Source organism: Carassius auratus, chromosome 23 (assembly GCF_003368295.1).
Source record: "Carassius auratus strain Wakin chromosome 23, ASM336829v1, whole genome shotgun sequence".
In the NCBI taxonomy this organism is placed as follows: Eukaryota; Metazoa; Chordata; class Actinopteri; order Cypriniformes; family Cyprinidae; genus Carassius; species Carassius auratus.
This window is the reverse complement of record NC_039265.1, coordinates 4770616-4790218: the sequence shown is the minus strand read 5'-3', so window position 1 is coordinate 4790218 and position 19603 is coordinate 4770616. Positions and strand designations below refer to the sequence as shown.

The window sequence follows — 19603 nt, the reverse complement described above, 5'->3', positions numbered from 1 at the left end:
CAGAGACACGACGGTGCGGCGTGCGCCAGACGCACGGCTCTGATCTCTGTGGCAGAACTGCACAGTCACTCAGGACAGTCTTCCCTGCAGGGAACAAAGGAACAGGTGGTGAAAGAGAGTTAAAGAGCCCGTTTGTGCTGATGGTGTTTGTGTTCATTTGTGCAGAAATGACCTAAGGAGGTGTTTATATTAGAGAGCGAGAAAAGTGGATGGCAAATGAGAGAACTCAGTGTCCTCTGATGCCATAAAACAGCTTACAAGTAGCTACATTTAAATCTGATTCACACAAGAAGTTCTTTGGATTCATAGACCTGAAGCTCTGCTCACTGGAGGAGAAGAAATCCATCTTTGGTTCTCACGTGCTGAATGTGTGAAGTTTAAAAGCTTAAACCAGAAGAATGATGAACTGTTATTGATCTAATAATGAATGCAGAATTCAGAAATCACTTGGGTGCATTGGGCAGGCAATAATAAATAATAATAAATAAGTGTACACCATTAGAAAGAATTTGTAGAAAAACAGATAATATCCCGGCAGGGACTCCAAGGCAGCAAGACAAATCAGTCACTACTTCTGGTGGCCAATCTACCCCTGTCTAATTATGTGAATAACATTTTCTGCCGGATCAAAAATAAAAAAATAAAAAAACATGTAATATGTGATTTTATCCATGGATATGAATACAAAGTGTAATGTACCAAAACATTTCTTGAAATAAATGTGCAAATAATAAGCAATATGCAAAAAATCAGAATTGCTAAATTTAAAAGAGGAAGGGTGGGGGGGGGGGGGGGGTTAGAATTATCTAAAAAATCTACACTGACTCTTTTTTTGGTTAGGGTCAGAATTGGCAGATATGAACTCAGGATTGCACACAAAAAAAGTTGCAACTCAATATTTTAAATAAAAAAGCCACAATTGTGAAGTACGAACTCACAATTTAGAAAAAAAAGTAATTCTGAGGAAAATGAAAAAATTGTGAGATAGAAACTCAGAACTCACAATTTCAAAAAATAAATCTGAATATGAACTCACAATTTCAAAAAGAAAAAGTGTGAATTCTGGGAAAAAGTTGAAATTGCAAAATATTAACTCAGAATGGCAAGATATAAACTTGCGATTTCAAGAAAATAATTGATAATTGCCAGATTTTGAATTTGCAAGATTTAGAAAATGTCAGAATTATGAGATGTTAAATGTACAATTTGTAAGATATTTGCAGTAAAATATAAAAAAAAACCCCACTAGGCTAGTGTTATATATTTTGTCCAGCTGATTACTAACAATATATCTAATGTTTTCAACTACTTGTAAATCATGAGAAAATTCCCATTCTAAACAGTGACACGGGGCAGTGCAGTCACCTGTCAGTGATGTTAGTTACCCTTTGTTACGTCTTTTCTGACGTAGAAACCACATGACAACAGCTTCGCGACAAACTTAAACTAGAAAGAGATGCAGATCTCGCTTGTGTTTTACTCAACAGGTGAGTTGTTTTGATTCGTGTCATTACAGCAAACGTATGCTAATATAACAATAAACAAGATTAGTATTATGGGGCATACACGCCAAACGCAGGGCATCGCGTCTCTAGACCCACGTGAGGATGCGTCTGATCCATAGTCTGATCGCGTCTTTGCATTGCCTTTGTATGTAATCTACTCGCGCAAATCGCTGAACTCGCGTTAAATCTATGATTTATGTTTCTGTCTGATTGATAGCCGTCAGCGGTTGGGTAGAAGACAACAAATCCCATCATTCCACACTCCTTCTTAGCGTCATCAAACCACGCAATTGTTATTGTTTTGGTAGTGCGTCCTCTAGTGGCAGGTCCTACAACCTGTACCTTTACAACTCAAAATAAATTATGAGTTGTAAACTTGGGGAGGAAATATAAAACTCAAAATTGTGAGATATAAACTCTCTGAAAGCTTTTTAAATTTGTTAATGGAAATGGTCTTCTATAGCTACAACATTACTAGAACATCTTTAAAGGGATCAAATTGCCAACAAATTGCTACGTAAGGATTACAGCGACTGTCCAATTCATCAAGCACACAAACTCCTGTCCTTATGTTATGATGTTAAGCACACAACTGTTCGAAACTCACATTTGAGGTATGAATATGTGTAATTTATTCTAAAACCCACTGGAAACTCAGAAGGCAATCCATGGCTCGAAAATGCTAATTCTGTAACGGGTTTTAGGATACAAACCAAACAACCCTATTGAGTCTTGAATGCTTTTGAGAGGCTTCAGAAGCGGTTTCAAATCCTGAAAATGAGAAGGAGAGAAATAATGGATGTGGGCCAGATGCACGCAGCGGGAAATAAACTGGTGATTAAAGGAATGTGGAGGAGTTTGAGGAAATCATAAAAAATGGCTTTCGTTTAAAACCTAGTGGGCTGCCTAACTAAACAGTGTTTTTGACATCATAAACAAGTCTCAATGCATCAATCATGTCTGAAAATGCTAAGCTAGGAGACTTTCTAACTAAAAACAAAGGAAGGAACAATAGAAAAACATGTTTAAGATGGATATAGTTAAGCTAACTCAGAGTTTTTGACCGTGGGTCTGCTGTAGTGAATCAGATCTCTGTTGTGTGACCAGGAGAAGCTTGAGGTATTCAGACACACGGCTCACAGAGGTCCTTCATGAATAAAATAGCACAGTGACTACCTCTCCTCCATCTCAGTCTGCACTGCACCTGTGTGGGGAGATCCAGCTCAGCAGGAGCGGACAGAGCACCTGTGGATGTGAGAGAGAGACAGACGGATAGATTCTCTGATGGTGGAAGCAACTCAGTGAACTTTTTCTGTTTTGGTACATCATGTTGTATGATAATAGGCTGCATTAAAGCAATAGTTCACCTAAAAATGGGAGTCACTGATTACTCACTCTCATGTCATTCCAAACCCCTAAGACCCTAAGATCTTCGAAACAAAAATTAAGATATTTGATTAAATATAAGAGCTTTCTGAACCTGCATAGACAGCATTGCAACTAAAATGTTTCCTGACCCAGAAAGGTATACCGTAAAAGAAATCTATAAAAATTTACGGTAAAAACTGGCAGCTGTGGTTGCCAGAATTTTACTGTAAAAAGTTAGCAAAATGTTGCGTTTTACGGATTTAACCGTATTTCATTAACTGATATAATGTTAATATACCAACACACGATACTGAAATAATGCAATTAATATTAATTTAACATCATTGCATGTACAGTAACATACAATGCTAATTTACAAAACTGGTAAAAACAACAACAAAGAAACTAGTAATTTCAACGAAAAAAAACAAAAACAAATGTGAAATGTAATGCAATGGGTGTCAATTAAATTTTTTTCACTATAAATTATACAGTCCAAAAACTGTACATTACTGTAAAATTACATGATATTTCCAACACAGATTTTCATAATATGTAGTAGGGGAATTTACTGTTAACCAATTAATACGTTTTTACTGTAGCATTTCCAGAGTCTTTTTTTCTGGAGTAAAAGGCTTATTTACTGTAGATAAATCTGAAAAAACTGGGTGGTTTGGTCATTTTTAATACATTCATGCATTTTATCCAAAGCGAGTTACATTGCATTCAAGCTTTAAATTTTTTACCAGTATGTATGTTCCCAGGGAATTAAATCCACAACCTTTTGCACTGCTAACCCAATGCTCTACCACTGAGCCACAGGAACTTAATGTCCTTTACTTTGCATTTATCCCACTGTACCACATTTTTTCAAACAATAGTGAAAGACAAACTTCCCATATGAGAATGATCTGTATTTTGAAAACTTTATTCCAAAACAGCTGTCTCTGCCACATCATGTCTTGTATAATCATGTTGGTAGCAAGCCATTACATAACCAATGTTCATTTCCCTCACATTTTTGCATAACAAGACTATAAAGGAAAAACCCATTGCATGTCTGGAGTAAAAAAAAATGCTAGTGTGTCGTAATCCAAGAATCACTGAAATGCCCTAGAAACCCATCAATCATGACATCACATGAATTTCAGAGAGAATTCCGGCCTGTCAGTTTCATATAAACATTTACAACCAGGATGGACTGAACTGGTTTGCTTTGAGTACATTGTGTAAAAGCCTTGAACAATAACTGGCGTCACACTGAGACTCCAGCTGCTTTGTAAAAATGAGATTTTACTGTAACTCAGACTAACATTCAAGCTTTCCCTAAACATGCCACTGCATCACAGTGTAGTTGAGTGTTGAAGCGTACAGGATTCATCAGCACTAATAAAGTCAAAATCACAATATGGAAAGAATTACATTCTCTCTCCAAAAGCTCTTTTATCACACTAGAGGAAACACACTGCCTCTACAGCAGCACATACTTAACATGCCTTCTTGCATTCTTGGAGATAACAAACCTCATTACTCAAAAGCCTAGTTCACGCAACCAGCAACATTTAAAGTTAGCTTTTGGATTTGTTATGTTGCAGACCTACATTTTGTGATTTAAAACAGGTCTCTAACAGGTCTAACCATGCAGACATGTGGCACCTCTTTACATTATTGCTTGGACAACTGGGACTTCTACGACGAGTTCTACATGTTCTCTATAACTCCTAGAGTAAAGGTATATTCATACTCTGATATATTCTTTGTATATTAGGAGAAAACCTGCTACACTGTGTGCAAGATTTTTAAAAGGACACTGAAATCGAGAATATAACTTATGAAGGTAACAGCAGGAACAATGTACGAAGCTCTTGAACGTCCTGAGAAGAAAAGCAAAACGAAGGTTGGTTTTTAGGTGTGTACATCTGATGCTATTAACATTCAATGTTCATTTTGAAACAAATTGTCCATAATATCCAGTTTCAGATCATATTAGTCGTTGTTTTTGTCGGTGTGAACATCCCTTTAGCTTGAATGCGAAGATATGGGGTAATCAAACTTCATGCCTTAATCTAGATCTAATTCTCTGCAAAAGAAATGCTACAATCTATCGTGAGAGGTAGGAGAAGGAATGGTCTGTTCCCACACTTGTAGAAACAGGATCTCTTCAGCATTGCATCTACGTCCATGATGAGTGAATGATGCTGGGCTAAAAAAGCAGGTTTGTCAGACATCCCAACACTAGATGAGAATGAGATGAAGCGATCCTTAACGTGATCTGAGATCAATGCTCATCTTTTGATTTGGGGCCAACATCATGATCCAATCCGTATGCTCACTATTGTCTAACAGAGCTCTGGTTGATGCTCTAGGTTTTGTAGAGATAAGGTGAGACTTGAATCTTAGCATTATATTACAGTTTTAGAGTCCGACTATGTCCTTTTGAGTCCCATTCAGATCTGCATAAAAAGACGGTCCTGTCTGTTAAATCGGTGTTGAGTAAACAGTCCACAGCTTCACCTCCTGGCAGATTCGCTCTCTCTGTCTGTAGCCGATTGGAACAAGTCCTCCCGTATCTGCCGGGACGTCAAAAGAACTGCCAAAAGGATAGACGAGCTAAGAAATGTTGCCGAAGGAAGCTGAAAAGACAAGAGAATGAAAAAGAGCATAAATTATTCATGTGATTGCAGGAAATACATGTGGAGAAGGGATGCGCATCACCGAACCTCTCTTGTTAGACATTTACTCACTATCCATGGATTTAGCTCCTGATCTATTAGATCCCTCTGTACCTTCATGTTCTTCCTTCTAATTCTTGTCTTATGAGGGAGAAAGTCAGAGCTTCAAAAACACTCAGAAATGTGTTTCATGTGCACACTTCAGACCTGAAGGACGTTGTGCTGCCTTATAGACGGCTACTTTTGTACACAATTCTAATTCACCATCAAACTCTCAATTTCATTTTTACAAGTACAGTTAAAGTTAACTTTGAACTCTAATTAAAAGAAACAATTTTGCCCAATATTTAGGCTATTTAAAGTATATCTACAAGGTGTAAGTTCTAAGTTATGCCCGCAGGCAGACAAGAGATAAAATAGCGATCGGAGAAACTGAGCTTTTCAAAACTCTAAATCAATTAATTATTATAAGTTAAAACCATATTAGGCACTGATTTATGCATTCATCTTTAGATCAGTCTCTCCTAGCATTTAATCATTGAAATGACTTGTATTATTTGTGTGATGCACATAGCTGCTGTCTATGGGATTGCAACACAGTCAGTCAGTTAGGAGGATACATTAGAAGATGCATCCGACCCATGTTAGCCATTAATCTCAGCAGGTTTTGGAAAATAGTCAGATCTGGTTTGGATATTGTTCTAATTTAATTGGACTAGGGTGTACTTAGAAAAACGCTTTAGAAACAAGTAATTCTTAAAATGTGAAGCGACCATCATTCATAGGCGAAGTGCTGCGGCGACAGACCGCCCAGATGTTGTTTGAGAGTTTGAGTAGAGCTTGTCTTGTGGTAGCAATTAACATAACTCTCAAGAACATCATGGTGTGCTATATTTCTTATCTGTCACCAGCAAAGAGTGTTATCTGAGAAAAATGCAGGAAGGATCTTTTCATCAAGGGTAGAAACAAAAAGGACAAAATTAGATCATATCAGAATACATTATAACTGTAGCAGCCAGCTGTCTACTAGAAACACTGCATGATTTATTATATATTTTTTGTTATGCAAGGGATTGTAAAAAAAAAAAAAACACTGATTGCAATTTAGAGACGCGTTTCTTTCAGCCCGGGCAATCAATGATAGTCTAGTTCAATCTGACCAGAAAGAAAGTATAAAAATGAAAGTGAGAAAAGCTAAGAGTACAATGGAAGGAACAATTTAAATCACTGGACAATGGACAATCAGTGATAAACGCATTTGAGGAAAGGAACAGGTGGCGTGCTTCGTGCTGTCGTGACATCAAATACCACCACGCCGAAGCTGGTGGAAGTCAGAATGAATGGTGAATGTTTTGTCTGCCGCACAGTCTGTGATGAAGACACCTGATTACTGGTGAAGACATCTGTCTATGAAAAACATTCAGAATGGAAAGAGTGAGAGCAGAGAGAGGGAGGAGGGGAAGAGTTAAGACAACTCAATTTCACCAGAGAACAGTGTCCAAATTATACCAAAGCTTCCATTAAGGGCCGGTATTGAAAAGGGTTTAACCATGGTGCTGCACTGAAGATCCTTTAGCTAATGTGGTGTTCCCAATTAAAAATGACTGGCCTTTTGAATAAAAATAGCTTGTATATATGTCATTATGCTATATTATCATCAAATCTTGAATTCAGTCTTTTTTCTCAGATCAATGAAGCCTAGAATCACTAAGCTCCAAAAAGAAATACAAAACCTGTGCTATTTGAAAGAAAAGAAAAGCAAAAAAGAAAAGATTTAATTCAATATACAGTATATTCAGAAATTGGTAACCCTTTATTTTAAGGTGTCCTTGTTACACGTTACATGTACTGAGTATGTACTATAATAATTACTATTAATTATGCATTATTACATGCAAGTTACCATAAGCCAAACCCTAACCATATAGTAAGTACATGTGGTTCATTAATATTACTCAGTACTGAAATGTATAATTTACACTGGAACAAGGACACTTTAAAATTAAGTGTAAAAAAAGAAATTTATAAGCAATAACATTATAATTTTTGATTCAAATATATATTACAAAATATTACGTTTAAATTACTTAACATGTTTTAATGGAATTTTAAGGACTGTTAAATTTACCAGCACAGCATTCTGAAACGACACAGGAGTTTTATTTTTGGGCGAACATTTCCTTTAAAGCTAAAAAAGAGAAAGAAACATGATGAAAAATGTGCGTTGAGTAGCTTGTTGTGGCAGATGTTTGGAAGGGCCTCAGGATGCTCTCCTGATGGAAACAGGCATATGGAGGAGACAAGCTGATTACGCTGGCGGATGTCTCAGGGAGTTTGTGTGGGGCGCTCTGCTCTAAATGAAGCTGAGTCTCAGAGACTTCCCGTCGGGTTCACAGCGTTAGCTACATCAACATTTAATTGGTTTGTTGAAGACTTCTCATTTCCCTGAGAATCACAAATCTGTCTCGTTTAACAAAAAATCATTGCACATTTGATATTCGGTTTGATATGTCTTTTGGCTTTTCTCAAATCTTTATTTTGTGGTTTGAAATGAAACACTAAAGCCTTTCAATTTTACAACCCTCCTACATAGCACACAAGCAAAGTGCATTACAAAGCACATTAAAAATTCATTGAAACATCATGCATTTATTTGTATGAATCCATTTCAGAAAAACATCTACGCAAGATTAGTGTAATACAAGTGGAGCTCGAGCAACGAGCAAGTGATGTCCAAAACATGAGAATGAAACAAAAAAAAAAAGGATGGAACTGGAACAAATGGTTGTATTGTTTGCTATGAAGAAGCAGTGGATCACAGGTTTTTCTCTTCTATTTATGTGAGATGTTTAAAACTAATACAGTTGGACGATTGGGTGGTAATTTGGAGAAGAGGTAATAAGGTTTGGTGTTTCAGTAGAAACAGCAATTATAGTGTTGGGAGAATCTGCCTCGCTCTCGGCTAAATTGCTTCGGTGAGAGGAAGGAGGAGGGTTCGGTGAGGGATGAAGAGGGCAGAATTACTTAGCCTTACTGGGATCCAAAAGAACAAAGCAATTTAGAAGAGTACAGCGGCAACATTGCAGAGGATAAATACCAGATAGCAGCTGGACTGAAAGGTCAATCTACACCTCTGAATCACTCATGTGAGTGTTATGAGCTTTAACAGAGACCGGTAAATGAGCAGAAGTCCAGTCCAGAAATCCTCCGAAGGGTATCAAGCTGATTGTTAATAGACATTAAATTATTGGGCAGAAGGCAGAACGGTATTACCCTCAATGATATACATAATACATAATTTAAGAGTTTTAAGTTCAATTTTAAAATTATATGATGTCATCTATGGTTCAAGTTTTAAGATCAGTAATATTTTTTGGTAATAAATGTATACTTTTTATTCAGCATGGATGCATTAAATTGATAAAAGTGAGTAAGAATACACTGAACAAAATTCTAAACGCAACACTTTTGTTTTTGCCCCATGAGCTAAACTCGAAGCCCTAAGACTTTTTCTATGGACACAAAAGGCCTGTTTCTCTTAAATATTGTTCACAAATCTGTCTAAATCTGTGTTAGTGAGCACTTCTCCTTTAGCGAGATAATCCATCCACCTCACAGGTGTGTCATATCAAGATGCTGATGAGACAGCATGTTTATTGCACAGGTGTGCCTTAGGCTGGCCACAGTAAAAGGACACTCTAAAATGTGCACCCAGTACTGTTTTGGGGGGTCCGGGGGGTCTGAAAACCAGTCAGTATCTGGTGTGAGCACCATTTGCCTCACACAGTGCAACACATCTCCTTCTCATAGTTGATCAGGTTGTTGATTGTGGCCTGTGGGATGTTGGTCCACTCCTCGTCAATGGCTGTGTGAAGTTGCTGGATATTGGCAGGAACTGGAACACAAACTCGTATACGCCGATCCAGAGCATCCCAAACATGCTCAATGGGTGACATGTCCGGTGTGTATGCTGGCCATGGAATAACTGGGAAGTTTTCAGCTTCCAGGAATTGTGTACAGATCCTTGCAACATGGGGCCGTGCATTATCATGCTGCACCATGAGTTGATGGTGTGGATGAATGACACAACAATGGGTCTCAGGATCTCGTCACGGTATCTCTGTGCATTTAAAAGGCAATCAATAAAGTGCACCTGTGTTTGTTGTCCATAACATATGCCTGCCCATACCATTACCCCACCGCCACCATGGGCCACTAGATCCACAATGCTGACATCAGCAAACCGCTCACCCACACGACGCCATACACGTTGTTTGCCATCTGCCCTGTACAGTGAAAACCGGGATTCATCCGTGAAGAGAACACCTCTCAAAAGTGCCAGTCTCCATCGAATGTGAGAACTTCCCCACTCAAGTCAGTTACGATGACGAACTGCAGTCAAGTTGTGACCCCGATGAGTACGACGAGCATCAGATGAGCTTTCTGACAGTTTGTGCAGAAATTCTTTGGTTATGTAAACTGATTGTTACAGCACCTGTCCGGGTCGCTGGTCTCAGACAATCTTGGAGGTGAAGATGCTGGATGTGGAGGTCCTGGGCTGGTGTGGTTACACGTGGTCTGTGGTTATGTGGCTGGTTGGATGTACTGCCAAATTCTCTGAAACGCCTTTGGAGACCGCTTATGGTAGGCACACCTGTGCAATAATCACACTATCTAATCAGCATGACACAACTTGGGGGTGGATGGATTATCTCGGCAAAGAAGAAGTGCTCACTAACAGAGATTTGGACAGATTTGTGAACAATATCTGAGAGAAATGGGCCTTTTGTGTACATAGAAAAAGTCTTAGATCTTTGAGTTCAGCTCATGATAAATGGGGGCTAAAACAAAAGTGTTGCGCTTAGAATTTAGTTCAGTGTAGTAACAGTTTTATGAAAAAAAAAAAAAGTTTTAAAAAGTATCCCAGTTTCCACAACAGTAATAAATAGCACAACTATTGCAAATTAAAGAACACAGATGCAATATATCATTTGCATATCGACCAACGCAATATACCAATCGCAGCACAAATTAGCATAGTCTTAAGAAATAAAGAAGCCACAGCAAGCTACGTTGAAAAGAACTATAGGCCAAAAAATTAAGGACCACATGAAGTTTAGATACAGCTGGGATTGCGTGACTCCTAGCCGAGGGTTCCAAGTCGTCTTTTATTTCCTGAAGCAAATTAAAAATAGCATGGCTTGGAAAATGATATGTTTGTATGTGTTCTTCCGGCATTCCAAATAAATTTAAACGTGGGGAAAAATCCTCTCCCTTCAACCACGCATTCTCTGTTCTCTGCAGTGCCTCCTTCTAGCAACAATAAATCTAGCCATTGCAAGCACAAAATAGTTTAAGACATGCAATTTTTGGGGGTGTTAATTAATAATACTTTCCTCTTCGAAATTTTGCGTCTGAAAGGGAAACTCCAACAAATGCATATTCAATAAGGTCAGGTGCAAAAATAACTGTGTCCAAGCCTTTTCAGCGCTAATTCGTCACTGTGAATTTTAACGGCAAAAGACGTTTAGTAAAACTGGCCTTCAGTCCCTTCTATCGTCAGACTGGCTTTCTCGTTTTTCCCCCAATCAATATTTCATATTTTCATTCAACTGAATCAAATATGACAGGCTGCTATTGACGGCCTCTGTTTAGACGTCCAGCGGAAACCCTGCTGGCTGAGAGATGCATCTAAGAATACACTCAGATAAGCTGTGTCCTCCAGTCGTGCCCAATAGTCTCCAGGAGCCAAACTTAACACGCTCTGACAGGTGACGGCAACTATCAGAAACAAACTAATCAGCATTGACGGCACTTTTATTTGACTGTCCTCCTCTCTGGAACACCCTTCACCTGTTTGAACCCTCATCCAGGCCCTCGGAACCTCAGGTGAGGATTTTTCCTCTGGATGGCTCAATTAGATTCCTTTATCAAAGCACGGAGACCGGGACTTGGTGAAGTGTTAAATTAAATTTGCCCCCTAAGCTGTTGGTAGAATTCCCTGACACAGCATTTAAGTGGTCTCTAATTCCCTTTCCTTGTTAATGTGGGGTACACTGGGCTTTGACACTTGCTGAGACGGGAGTTCTGAGGATGCGTCTTCACACTTTGTTTCTTCAACTAAGGGTTGTCCTCTGAAACTTTGAAAGTTGTGTTTAAGTGAGCTTCAAAAAATGAGAAACATATATCCTAAAAATACTTTTTTCCTGAAAGACAGAATACTTTATAACATAGAGATATTTGCAGAAAATTGTGTGTGTGTGTGTGTGTGTGTGTGTGCTCTTGTTTTTGTGACATATCAGGACACAACTCTGTATAATGACATGGGTATGACACAGGTATTACAAGGAGAGGATGACTTATGAGGACATAACCCATGTCCCCATTTTTCAAAACACTTATAAATCATACAGAATGAGATTTTGAGAACGTAAAAATGCACAAAGTTTCCTGTGAGGCTTAGGGTTAGGGGTAGGGTTGGTGTAGGGCCATATGATACAGTTTGTACAGTATAAAAACCATTACACTCAGGGATGAACCCACTTTTCACAAAAAACAAACGTGTCTGTGTGTGTGTGTTTTATTATTTACAACAGTGATTTCTGGTCCTTAAGTTGAAGATTATAATATATTCTATTTAGTGGTGGGCCGTTATCGCCGTTAACGTGCTGCGTTAACGCGAGACTCTTATCGGGCGATAAAAAAAATATCGCCGTTAATCTATTCTCAAAGTTGGGTTGGGAGCTGGGACTAGGCAAGCTATGATGACTTTCACCTTGATATTTTATATAAACGACTGGTTGAGGCCAGCCTAACGGACAGCGACACTGAACCGAGCTCTCTTCTGCGAAGTTCTCCTCAAAGTCCCTCCTGCACCGGAGTGAACAAATACAAATCGCAGTTTGAAACAAACAACAAGGTGTGAAAGAGCCCGATTCAGTACTCGCGGTGTTCTGGTGTTCAGGGCTCACGCAGAGAAAGGCGTCTCAAGACGCTAAAAATAAGCGTTTTCAAGTGTTTTGATCAAAACAATTGAACATCGAATTTGCTTATTTTTGCTCTAGTGCCGACAAATACATACGAAATATGTCAAAATATCCACCTTGGAAATTATGCTCGAAAAAACTGTCAGTTATTTCTTAAGTGAAAGTAAACAGTTGAGGAAAAATGGGATGTGTATTATATCGGATGCGTTCATCTTCTCTTAAAGTGACCGCGCATAATTTAGCGACTGGCTGCTGTCCAAGTAAATTAAAATTAAAATCACTCACTGCTCTTGACTACTTTGTAGTTTTAACAGTCAAACCAAAAATTATTCAGACACCAGATATATTGTTTGATATACTGTATATAGCAAAACTGTAATAATGTGAGAAATGTTGAAGGTGTCTGAATAAATGTAGGTTTGATTGTATATTTCATTTTTACATTGAAGACTATCCAGTGCTTTTTTACATTTAATTATTTAGTTTCTGTACCTTGACACCTACAAACTTAAAAAAAATCCTTAAACATTGTGTAAAAAGCACAAATAAATAAAAATAAACGAACATACAAATTAGACAATTTCAAACAGGGCCCACTGGTACAACCTTCACCGGGTCCCCGCTTGTGCAATGTGGAATTAGTTTACAGCTTTTTCAAGCAGTTTGTGATGCATTTTGGAAACAGGGAAGTCGTGGCCTAATGGTTAGAGGGTAGGACTCCCAATCGAAGGGTTGTGGGTTCTAGTCTCGGGCCGGACGGAATTGTGGGTGGGGGGAGTGCATGAACAGCTCTCTCTCCACCTTCAATACCACGACTTAGGTGCCCTTGAGCAAGGCATCGAACCCCCAACTGCTCCCCGGGCGCCGCAGCATAAATGGCTGCCCACTGCTCCGGGTGTGTGCTCACAGTGTGTGTGTGTGTTCACTGCTCTGTGTGTGTGCATTTCGGATGGGTTAAATGCAGAGCACAAATTCTGAGTATGGGTCACCATACTTGGCTGAATGTCACTTCACTTTTTTCACTTCACTTTAGGAGATGTACATTTCTAATGCACCATCTAGCTTGATAAACCCCTTCTCAAAGACTTACTGTTTGTCAATTTTATTTGGGTAACACACATATTCTGAATCAGGCACGTGCAGAGGGGGGGGGGCGTTGGGTGCTTGAGCACCTGCCCCTTTGCCCTTTGGTGCCTAAAGTGCCCTTTTGTCAAAGCAAAATTTCCTCTAATTTTATTTTATTTTTTTCATAACGTTTCCTTTTGTGAATGCCTGTTCATGCCCAATCTAAATATTAGTAAAATTTTGAATAATAATTTTTAATGGTAGTTTTTGAGAGTGCCTGAACTCAGGCTAGACTGAATGAAAATGTTATTTGATAATGTAAATGTTCTTTACTCTCTGTAAAATGAAAGAGTTAAAATAAGTAACTTACAATATTGTTATTAAAATTTACATTAAATGCAAATTCAGTCGTATTAAAAATATTTTATGGCATGATATGGCACTTAAGTTAAAAGTCTGGGTTTTATGTGTAGTTAATAGATTACACTACCTTTCCGTTTATTGATCAAATAACAATCTATAAAGGTGCAAAACGCGTTTACTTACACGTTTGAGAATCGAGATATTTCCTGATATATTAAGCATGTTTGGAATTGTTTTGAATAAAAAGAAAAATAAATAAAACATAAGCCTGTATAAGTTATACAGTGCTTTCATAGCATGACTCAGTTGTTTATTGTTTTGTATCAATATTTAAGGTGGACTTATTGATTAGGTGCAAGAATAGTAGTGATGGTTAAAATAATAGATTGATAATGAAATAGTAGATTGTGCCTTGTTCCTAGATGGACAGAGACTGGAAAGTAATAGATCAGATGAGGAGATGGAGATAGAGGAAGACAAAGAGGCAAATGTAGACTTTTTTACTTTTAAACTTAAAATTGTCTCTTCTAATCTTTTTCTTTTTCAAAACTACATCACAGCATTGGCTGCCGTATCAATACATAATCATCCATATCAATACGCAAATCGGCAAGGAATGCATCACAATATATTGCTGTATTGATATTTTGAACCGCGCTTTTTAAAGCCTTGTTCCATGTGCCCCTTTTATACTTTGAGCACCTGCCCCTCCAAAGGTCTCTGCACGGCCCTGCTCTGAATGCCGTCGGCAGAATTCGAATGAGCCATTTTAATCTAGATTGATCTAGATTAATTTCAAGATCACAGTGAGATTAATCTAGATTAAAAAAATTAATCTATGCCCACCTCTAATTATATTATATTACAAATAAAAATACAAATACAAAAAAATAAAAAATAAAATTTAAAATAAAATAATTTTTCAGTCCAGTTAAAATGGTCTAATTGGAAAAAAGACCCAATATGTTATATGCGTTTTGTGCTTATTAGGCTACAATATTGTTGAGATGCAGCATGCTATTGTAAAATACATATAATATAATATAATATAATATAATATAATATAATATAATATAATATAATATAATATAATAAACATTCATTAAACTTGTTTGTACTGTTTTCCACTTATGTGTCAGAAGAAAAAAAAAACATTAAAAAAGCTAATATATATAAATTATATTATCACATACAGTCTGAATGAATCTCTGAGTTTCTAGTCAACTGCAGCAATAAAGGTAAAGTTAATAGCAGATGAGTGTGTGTGTGTTTCAGGTGTTGACCTCTCACCTCTGCTGAGCAGCTGTAGGTTACGCACTTCCTCTCTGACCTGTAGCTGTAGGACCTGCTGGAGGACTTCCTGTCTCAGTGTCTCTTGGATTATACCCATCCTCTCCAGCTTCTCTCCGTTCAACCGCAACAGGGCACGACCTGGAAAAATCGTGTGAGATGCATGATGAATAAAAAGTCAATGCCAGCTTTGTAAAATAGCAAGCAAAGGATTATATCCAGAGGAAATTTGATCAGTAGTGTGGAATTGGTTTACATTTGTTTAAATCCCCAAAGAAGCCATCAAATTAATGTCACAAGTCTTGCCGACAGAACAAGACGACCCAAGAAAAGCCTTGCAGATGTCCTGCTGCTTTCTGAATATGACACCAGTTAACTAGAGATTCAATAAGACTTTCCCCTTGTGTTATGTACAATTTTAGATTTGCTGCTTTCCAAAACACCTCATGTTGGCCAATATATCCATTTTGGATAAGGCAATACATCGTCATAGGTTATGTAAAAAAATTATAAATAAAACTGGATGTGACATTTCCCAAATAGATTGATATAAGTGTGTGTGTTTGGGTGGAATCTATTTTTACATTTTACATAGTGTTTGTGCAATATGTACAATGTATATTTTGCTTATTTGACTACAGTAGCTTAGTTGCAACATGCTAAAACATTACTGAAATCAATTGTGATTAGCATCTCTCATTTCACGTCCCTTGAGAAGTGACATTTCTGTGGCTCATGGAGCCAGTGTAGAGCTGTACAAATCTCTTATGCGGGTCCATTTCTGAATGCTAACTCAGAAGGCAGCATCCTATGTAGGCAGAAGACAGCAAAGCAGTTTATTTACCTCAGCAGTCAAACAGACCGGCATAAAGCCTGCATGTACCTCAGTGTCAGAGTGCTGTCCTTCACAAAACATCACAAAGCAGAGGAATTTATTGTCATTTGCCCCGAATGTGCTCGCTCTAATTAGGCGAATAAATCATTTCATTCTCTCTTACAATATAATCATCCATACCTGGCAAGTACACAGACACTCCCTCAGAAGAATGCCACGTATACAAGTTTACGTAACCAGAGTCTATTTTAGGCCACATTAATGAATGTGTTCAATTTCTGCACATATTGCTTTGTGTAAGGATTACTAATGAAGTCGTGTTACATAAGGCCCATTGTATGACCTTGGATGAGTGTATCGATTCGTGTGGTGTGTGTCCAGGAACATCAGCACTGGACGGCTATTCCCCGCTGTAAATGAAACATAATGACCTTAATAACAGTTGGCTGTGGCTATTTCTCTGATGATGTAGTGGAACTGGAGAGATGAGTGCAGTGTGGTTTGGGGGTTCAGGGATTAGATGGCCATGATTACAGTTTTACAGTTCGTTTACAGAACTTCATGAGCTGCCCCTTGAGAGAAACCACTACCTGCAGTTTAATTACTTTCTCATAAGTGAGATTCAGTAACAGAAACATTTATAAGTTCAGACATGGTAAGCAAAATGACTCCTCTTGGTCAGTGGTTAGAGGCAGCAAGGCTGACTATTTTTCAAGTCAGCTAAAAAAAAGCATGAGAAGCGTAGTTTTCTTTTCCAGTTTTTATTTCCAGTCCTTAGCATTTCTAGTCAAATAAATATATGTTTCCAAGCTGATAATATAACGTTAACCCTGTGCACATTTTTATAGGTGATAAGGTTGATACCTAAGTACTTACAAATAAATTTACCAATACATACATTCGCTGCATCTGCAATGAACACTAGTGGCAGTAAAACATCAACTTTTATTCCTTTTTCTCACAAATTATGATCACAGGCCACATCATTGATAAGTAAATAGCTATTTATTGGAGTACAAGCGGTTCCTTGCACAGTACTATGTTATGACCTCAAAATACTTTTTACCATAGTGCATGATTTGTAAACTCAAACATTTTGAAGTCTGCATCACATATCAGCTAGTATTCTGTATGAACAATGCAGCGTTGCATAGTGGGTTCAACAGTATAGGCTAACAAAAACATTAAAATACAACACTTAAATTATCATTGCATCTTGTGCATCACTGATAAGGACTTTACAGATTTTCTAGAACTAATATATGCTGGCTTTTGCTTGAATATTCTTGTGTCATGTTTGCTTGTTTGTTCATTGGCAATAGTATTTTGGTTCCCTTCAGCTATGATAAAGACACATTCATTTCCACATCCTATAAGTCTGAAGCATCTAAATTATCTGCTGTCTGTTTCAAGCGTAGGCTCCCAAAGCGTGTCCAAAAAGTAAGATAATATGTTTAATACAGCAGATAATAACACAGCAGATTCCGTCATAATTGTTGCCTGGGTTGCATACATATGTGTTTGGCGGAGCTATCAAAATAGGGCTGAGATCCTTTTGGGCTAGGGGTGTGTTTGTTTTGGTGATTTTAAAAATCAACATTGGCTACCAGAAATCACTTACCCCACCTTTAATACAGAGTAACTTTTTTCCACCGTTTCAAGTTTGAAGATTGTGTAGCTACCCTGCCATCCAAGTGACATCTTAGTTTGATCCTTTTTAGAACAGTTTATCAGTTTTTTGGCACATAATTGATTTGTCATACTGAAAGGTTTTTCAGCTGTGTTGAGGGAGTTTGTGTCAATTCAAAAGACAACGGAAAGACTTAATTCTTCTGTTTTATTTTATTTATTTGATTACTCAAACAGAAAAAATAATTAATCATAAGAAAAAAAAGAGAATTTAAAATAATAAATTCTGTTTAATTCCTTTTGCACCTATCTATAGTGTAAATTTGTTGTTGTTGTTGTTGAGTTGTCAGAGAGATCTGGGGAGGGCATCACCATACCTGAAGCCTAAACTTGTCAATCAGTAGTGTTCCAGCCCAAAAAGCTAAGAAACCGAATACACACATTAGTCTATAATGAGATTAAAAGTTTGGGGAGTGGGGACCAAGATCCCTTCAATGTCCAAACTTCCAGGGCAGCCATAATCCATTTCCCCTAAACGATGGGCTAAACACCCCTGTTACACGTTGATGCTACGCTATCTTGAAATGCATTTTCAAATACTACACATTTAACTTCTGAACTGCTTAGATGCATTAATCGTTGCCAGATTCCGTTTAATCTCTTTTGAATAAAACTGAATGTGCTTTTAGTGCCATTCTCTGGACACTTCACTTTGATAGGGTCGCAAAAGTGTCCAAGATGCAACATAATATTATTTTGCATAACTTTCATCCCAGACATGTTTGTCCTATGAGTCTGAGTTTTATTGAGGCCTGCGGGGCTCCAGACCCGGGGGGGTTGGGGTGGGGGCAGGGGTTGTGTTGTGTTGTGCGTCACACCACACAGCACGCTTTCAGTGTACAGATGGTGTGAGACATCTGTGTCCAGGTGCCCAGGTCCAGAACGGCTGGTCTATTTTATGTCACAGTTACACAAGACGCTTATAAAAAATGCATAGCTGATGAAGTCTGAGTGTTTGCACAAACTGACAAACCATGACTTGCTACTCTGTTAAAGGCAGGTGGTATTAATAATTTAATAATTTTAGACAGCATTTTACTGGACAAAATAAATATATATATATATTGGATAAACCCATGGGTGTGAGATCATTCATTAATATTTTTGGTCTGTTTTCCCAGAACTTTACTTGACTCCTAACTTTTATGAGTTCACTAACATACAGATGACCTCAAAGTTATCAGACACTGACTAAAATCTTTCTTCATGAAAAGCAATTGAAATTTTATAGGGTCTTTAATGTGCTTTACTGTACAGTGGAAGGGATCAGCTGCAAAACCAAAGCTATTTTACAGAAATATCTACGGTTAAAGTGATAAAGGGGCAGTTGGTATGAGAGGACATCTGTGTTTGTGTGTGTGTTTGAACAATAAAAAACAAAGCCCTTAAAGGGAATCGCAAGGTGAATCGCAAACAGAGATAGAAAGAGCGAGAACAAAAAGAGGCCTGGAAGCACTACACTGAAATGGCCCATCCTCAGCACATTACAGTAAATCACAGTAATTCACCAGACACCACTTTATTAAGCTGTGTCCGTTGCCTCTATATCTATAATATACAATAGAAATCAGAGCTTCACAGGGAAATGGGAAGTGCCTTTTCATTTTGGAAAGGTGATTTTTAAAGTACATCTCTGTAAGATTGCTGAACATATTTGCATGCTGTTAAATTGCATTGGGTCCAACTAAATGAATATGCTGGGATATCCTCAATTTGAGACTGCAGCTCTCTTAATTATCATAATGCTTTTTGAGATATATATATCTGTGTGTTTGTGTGTGTCATGCTTGACGAATCATATAACAAACAAATAAATAAATTATAAACGCT

The 19603-nt window shown here is 37.8% G+C and overlaps 1 protein-coding gene across 2 annotated transcripts in view; it reads right to left on the bottom strand.

Annotated features, from left to right (window-relative positions):
- Positions 1 to 3785: 3785 nt before the first annotated feature.
- Positions 3786 to 19603, bottom strand: part of samd10b (sterile alpha motif domain containing 10b) — a 68213-nt gene continuing 52395 nt past the window's right edge. For both annotated transcript variants that reach the window (XM_026199339.1, XM_026199338.1), the window contains 2 exons: positions 15250 to 15390; positions 3786 to 5506 (listed from right to left, as the gene is read on the bottom strand). In XM_026199339.1, the coding sequence (XP_026055124.1) occupies positions 5484 to 5506; positions 15250 to 15390 (164 nt within the window). In that variant the 3' untranslated portion in view covers positions 3786 to 5483. The remainder of the gene's footprint in view (positions 5507 to 15249; positions 15391 to 19603) is intronic.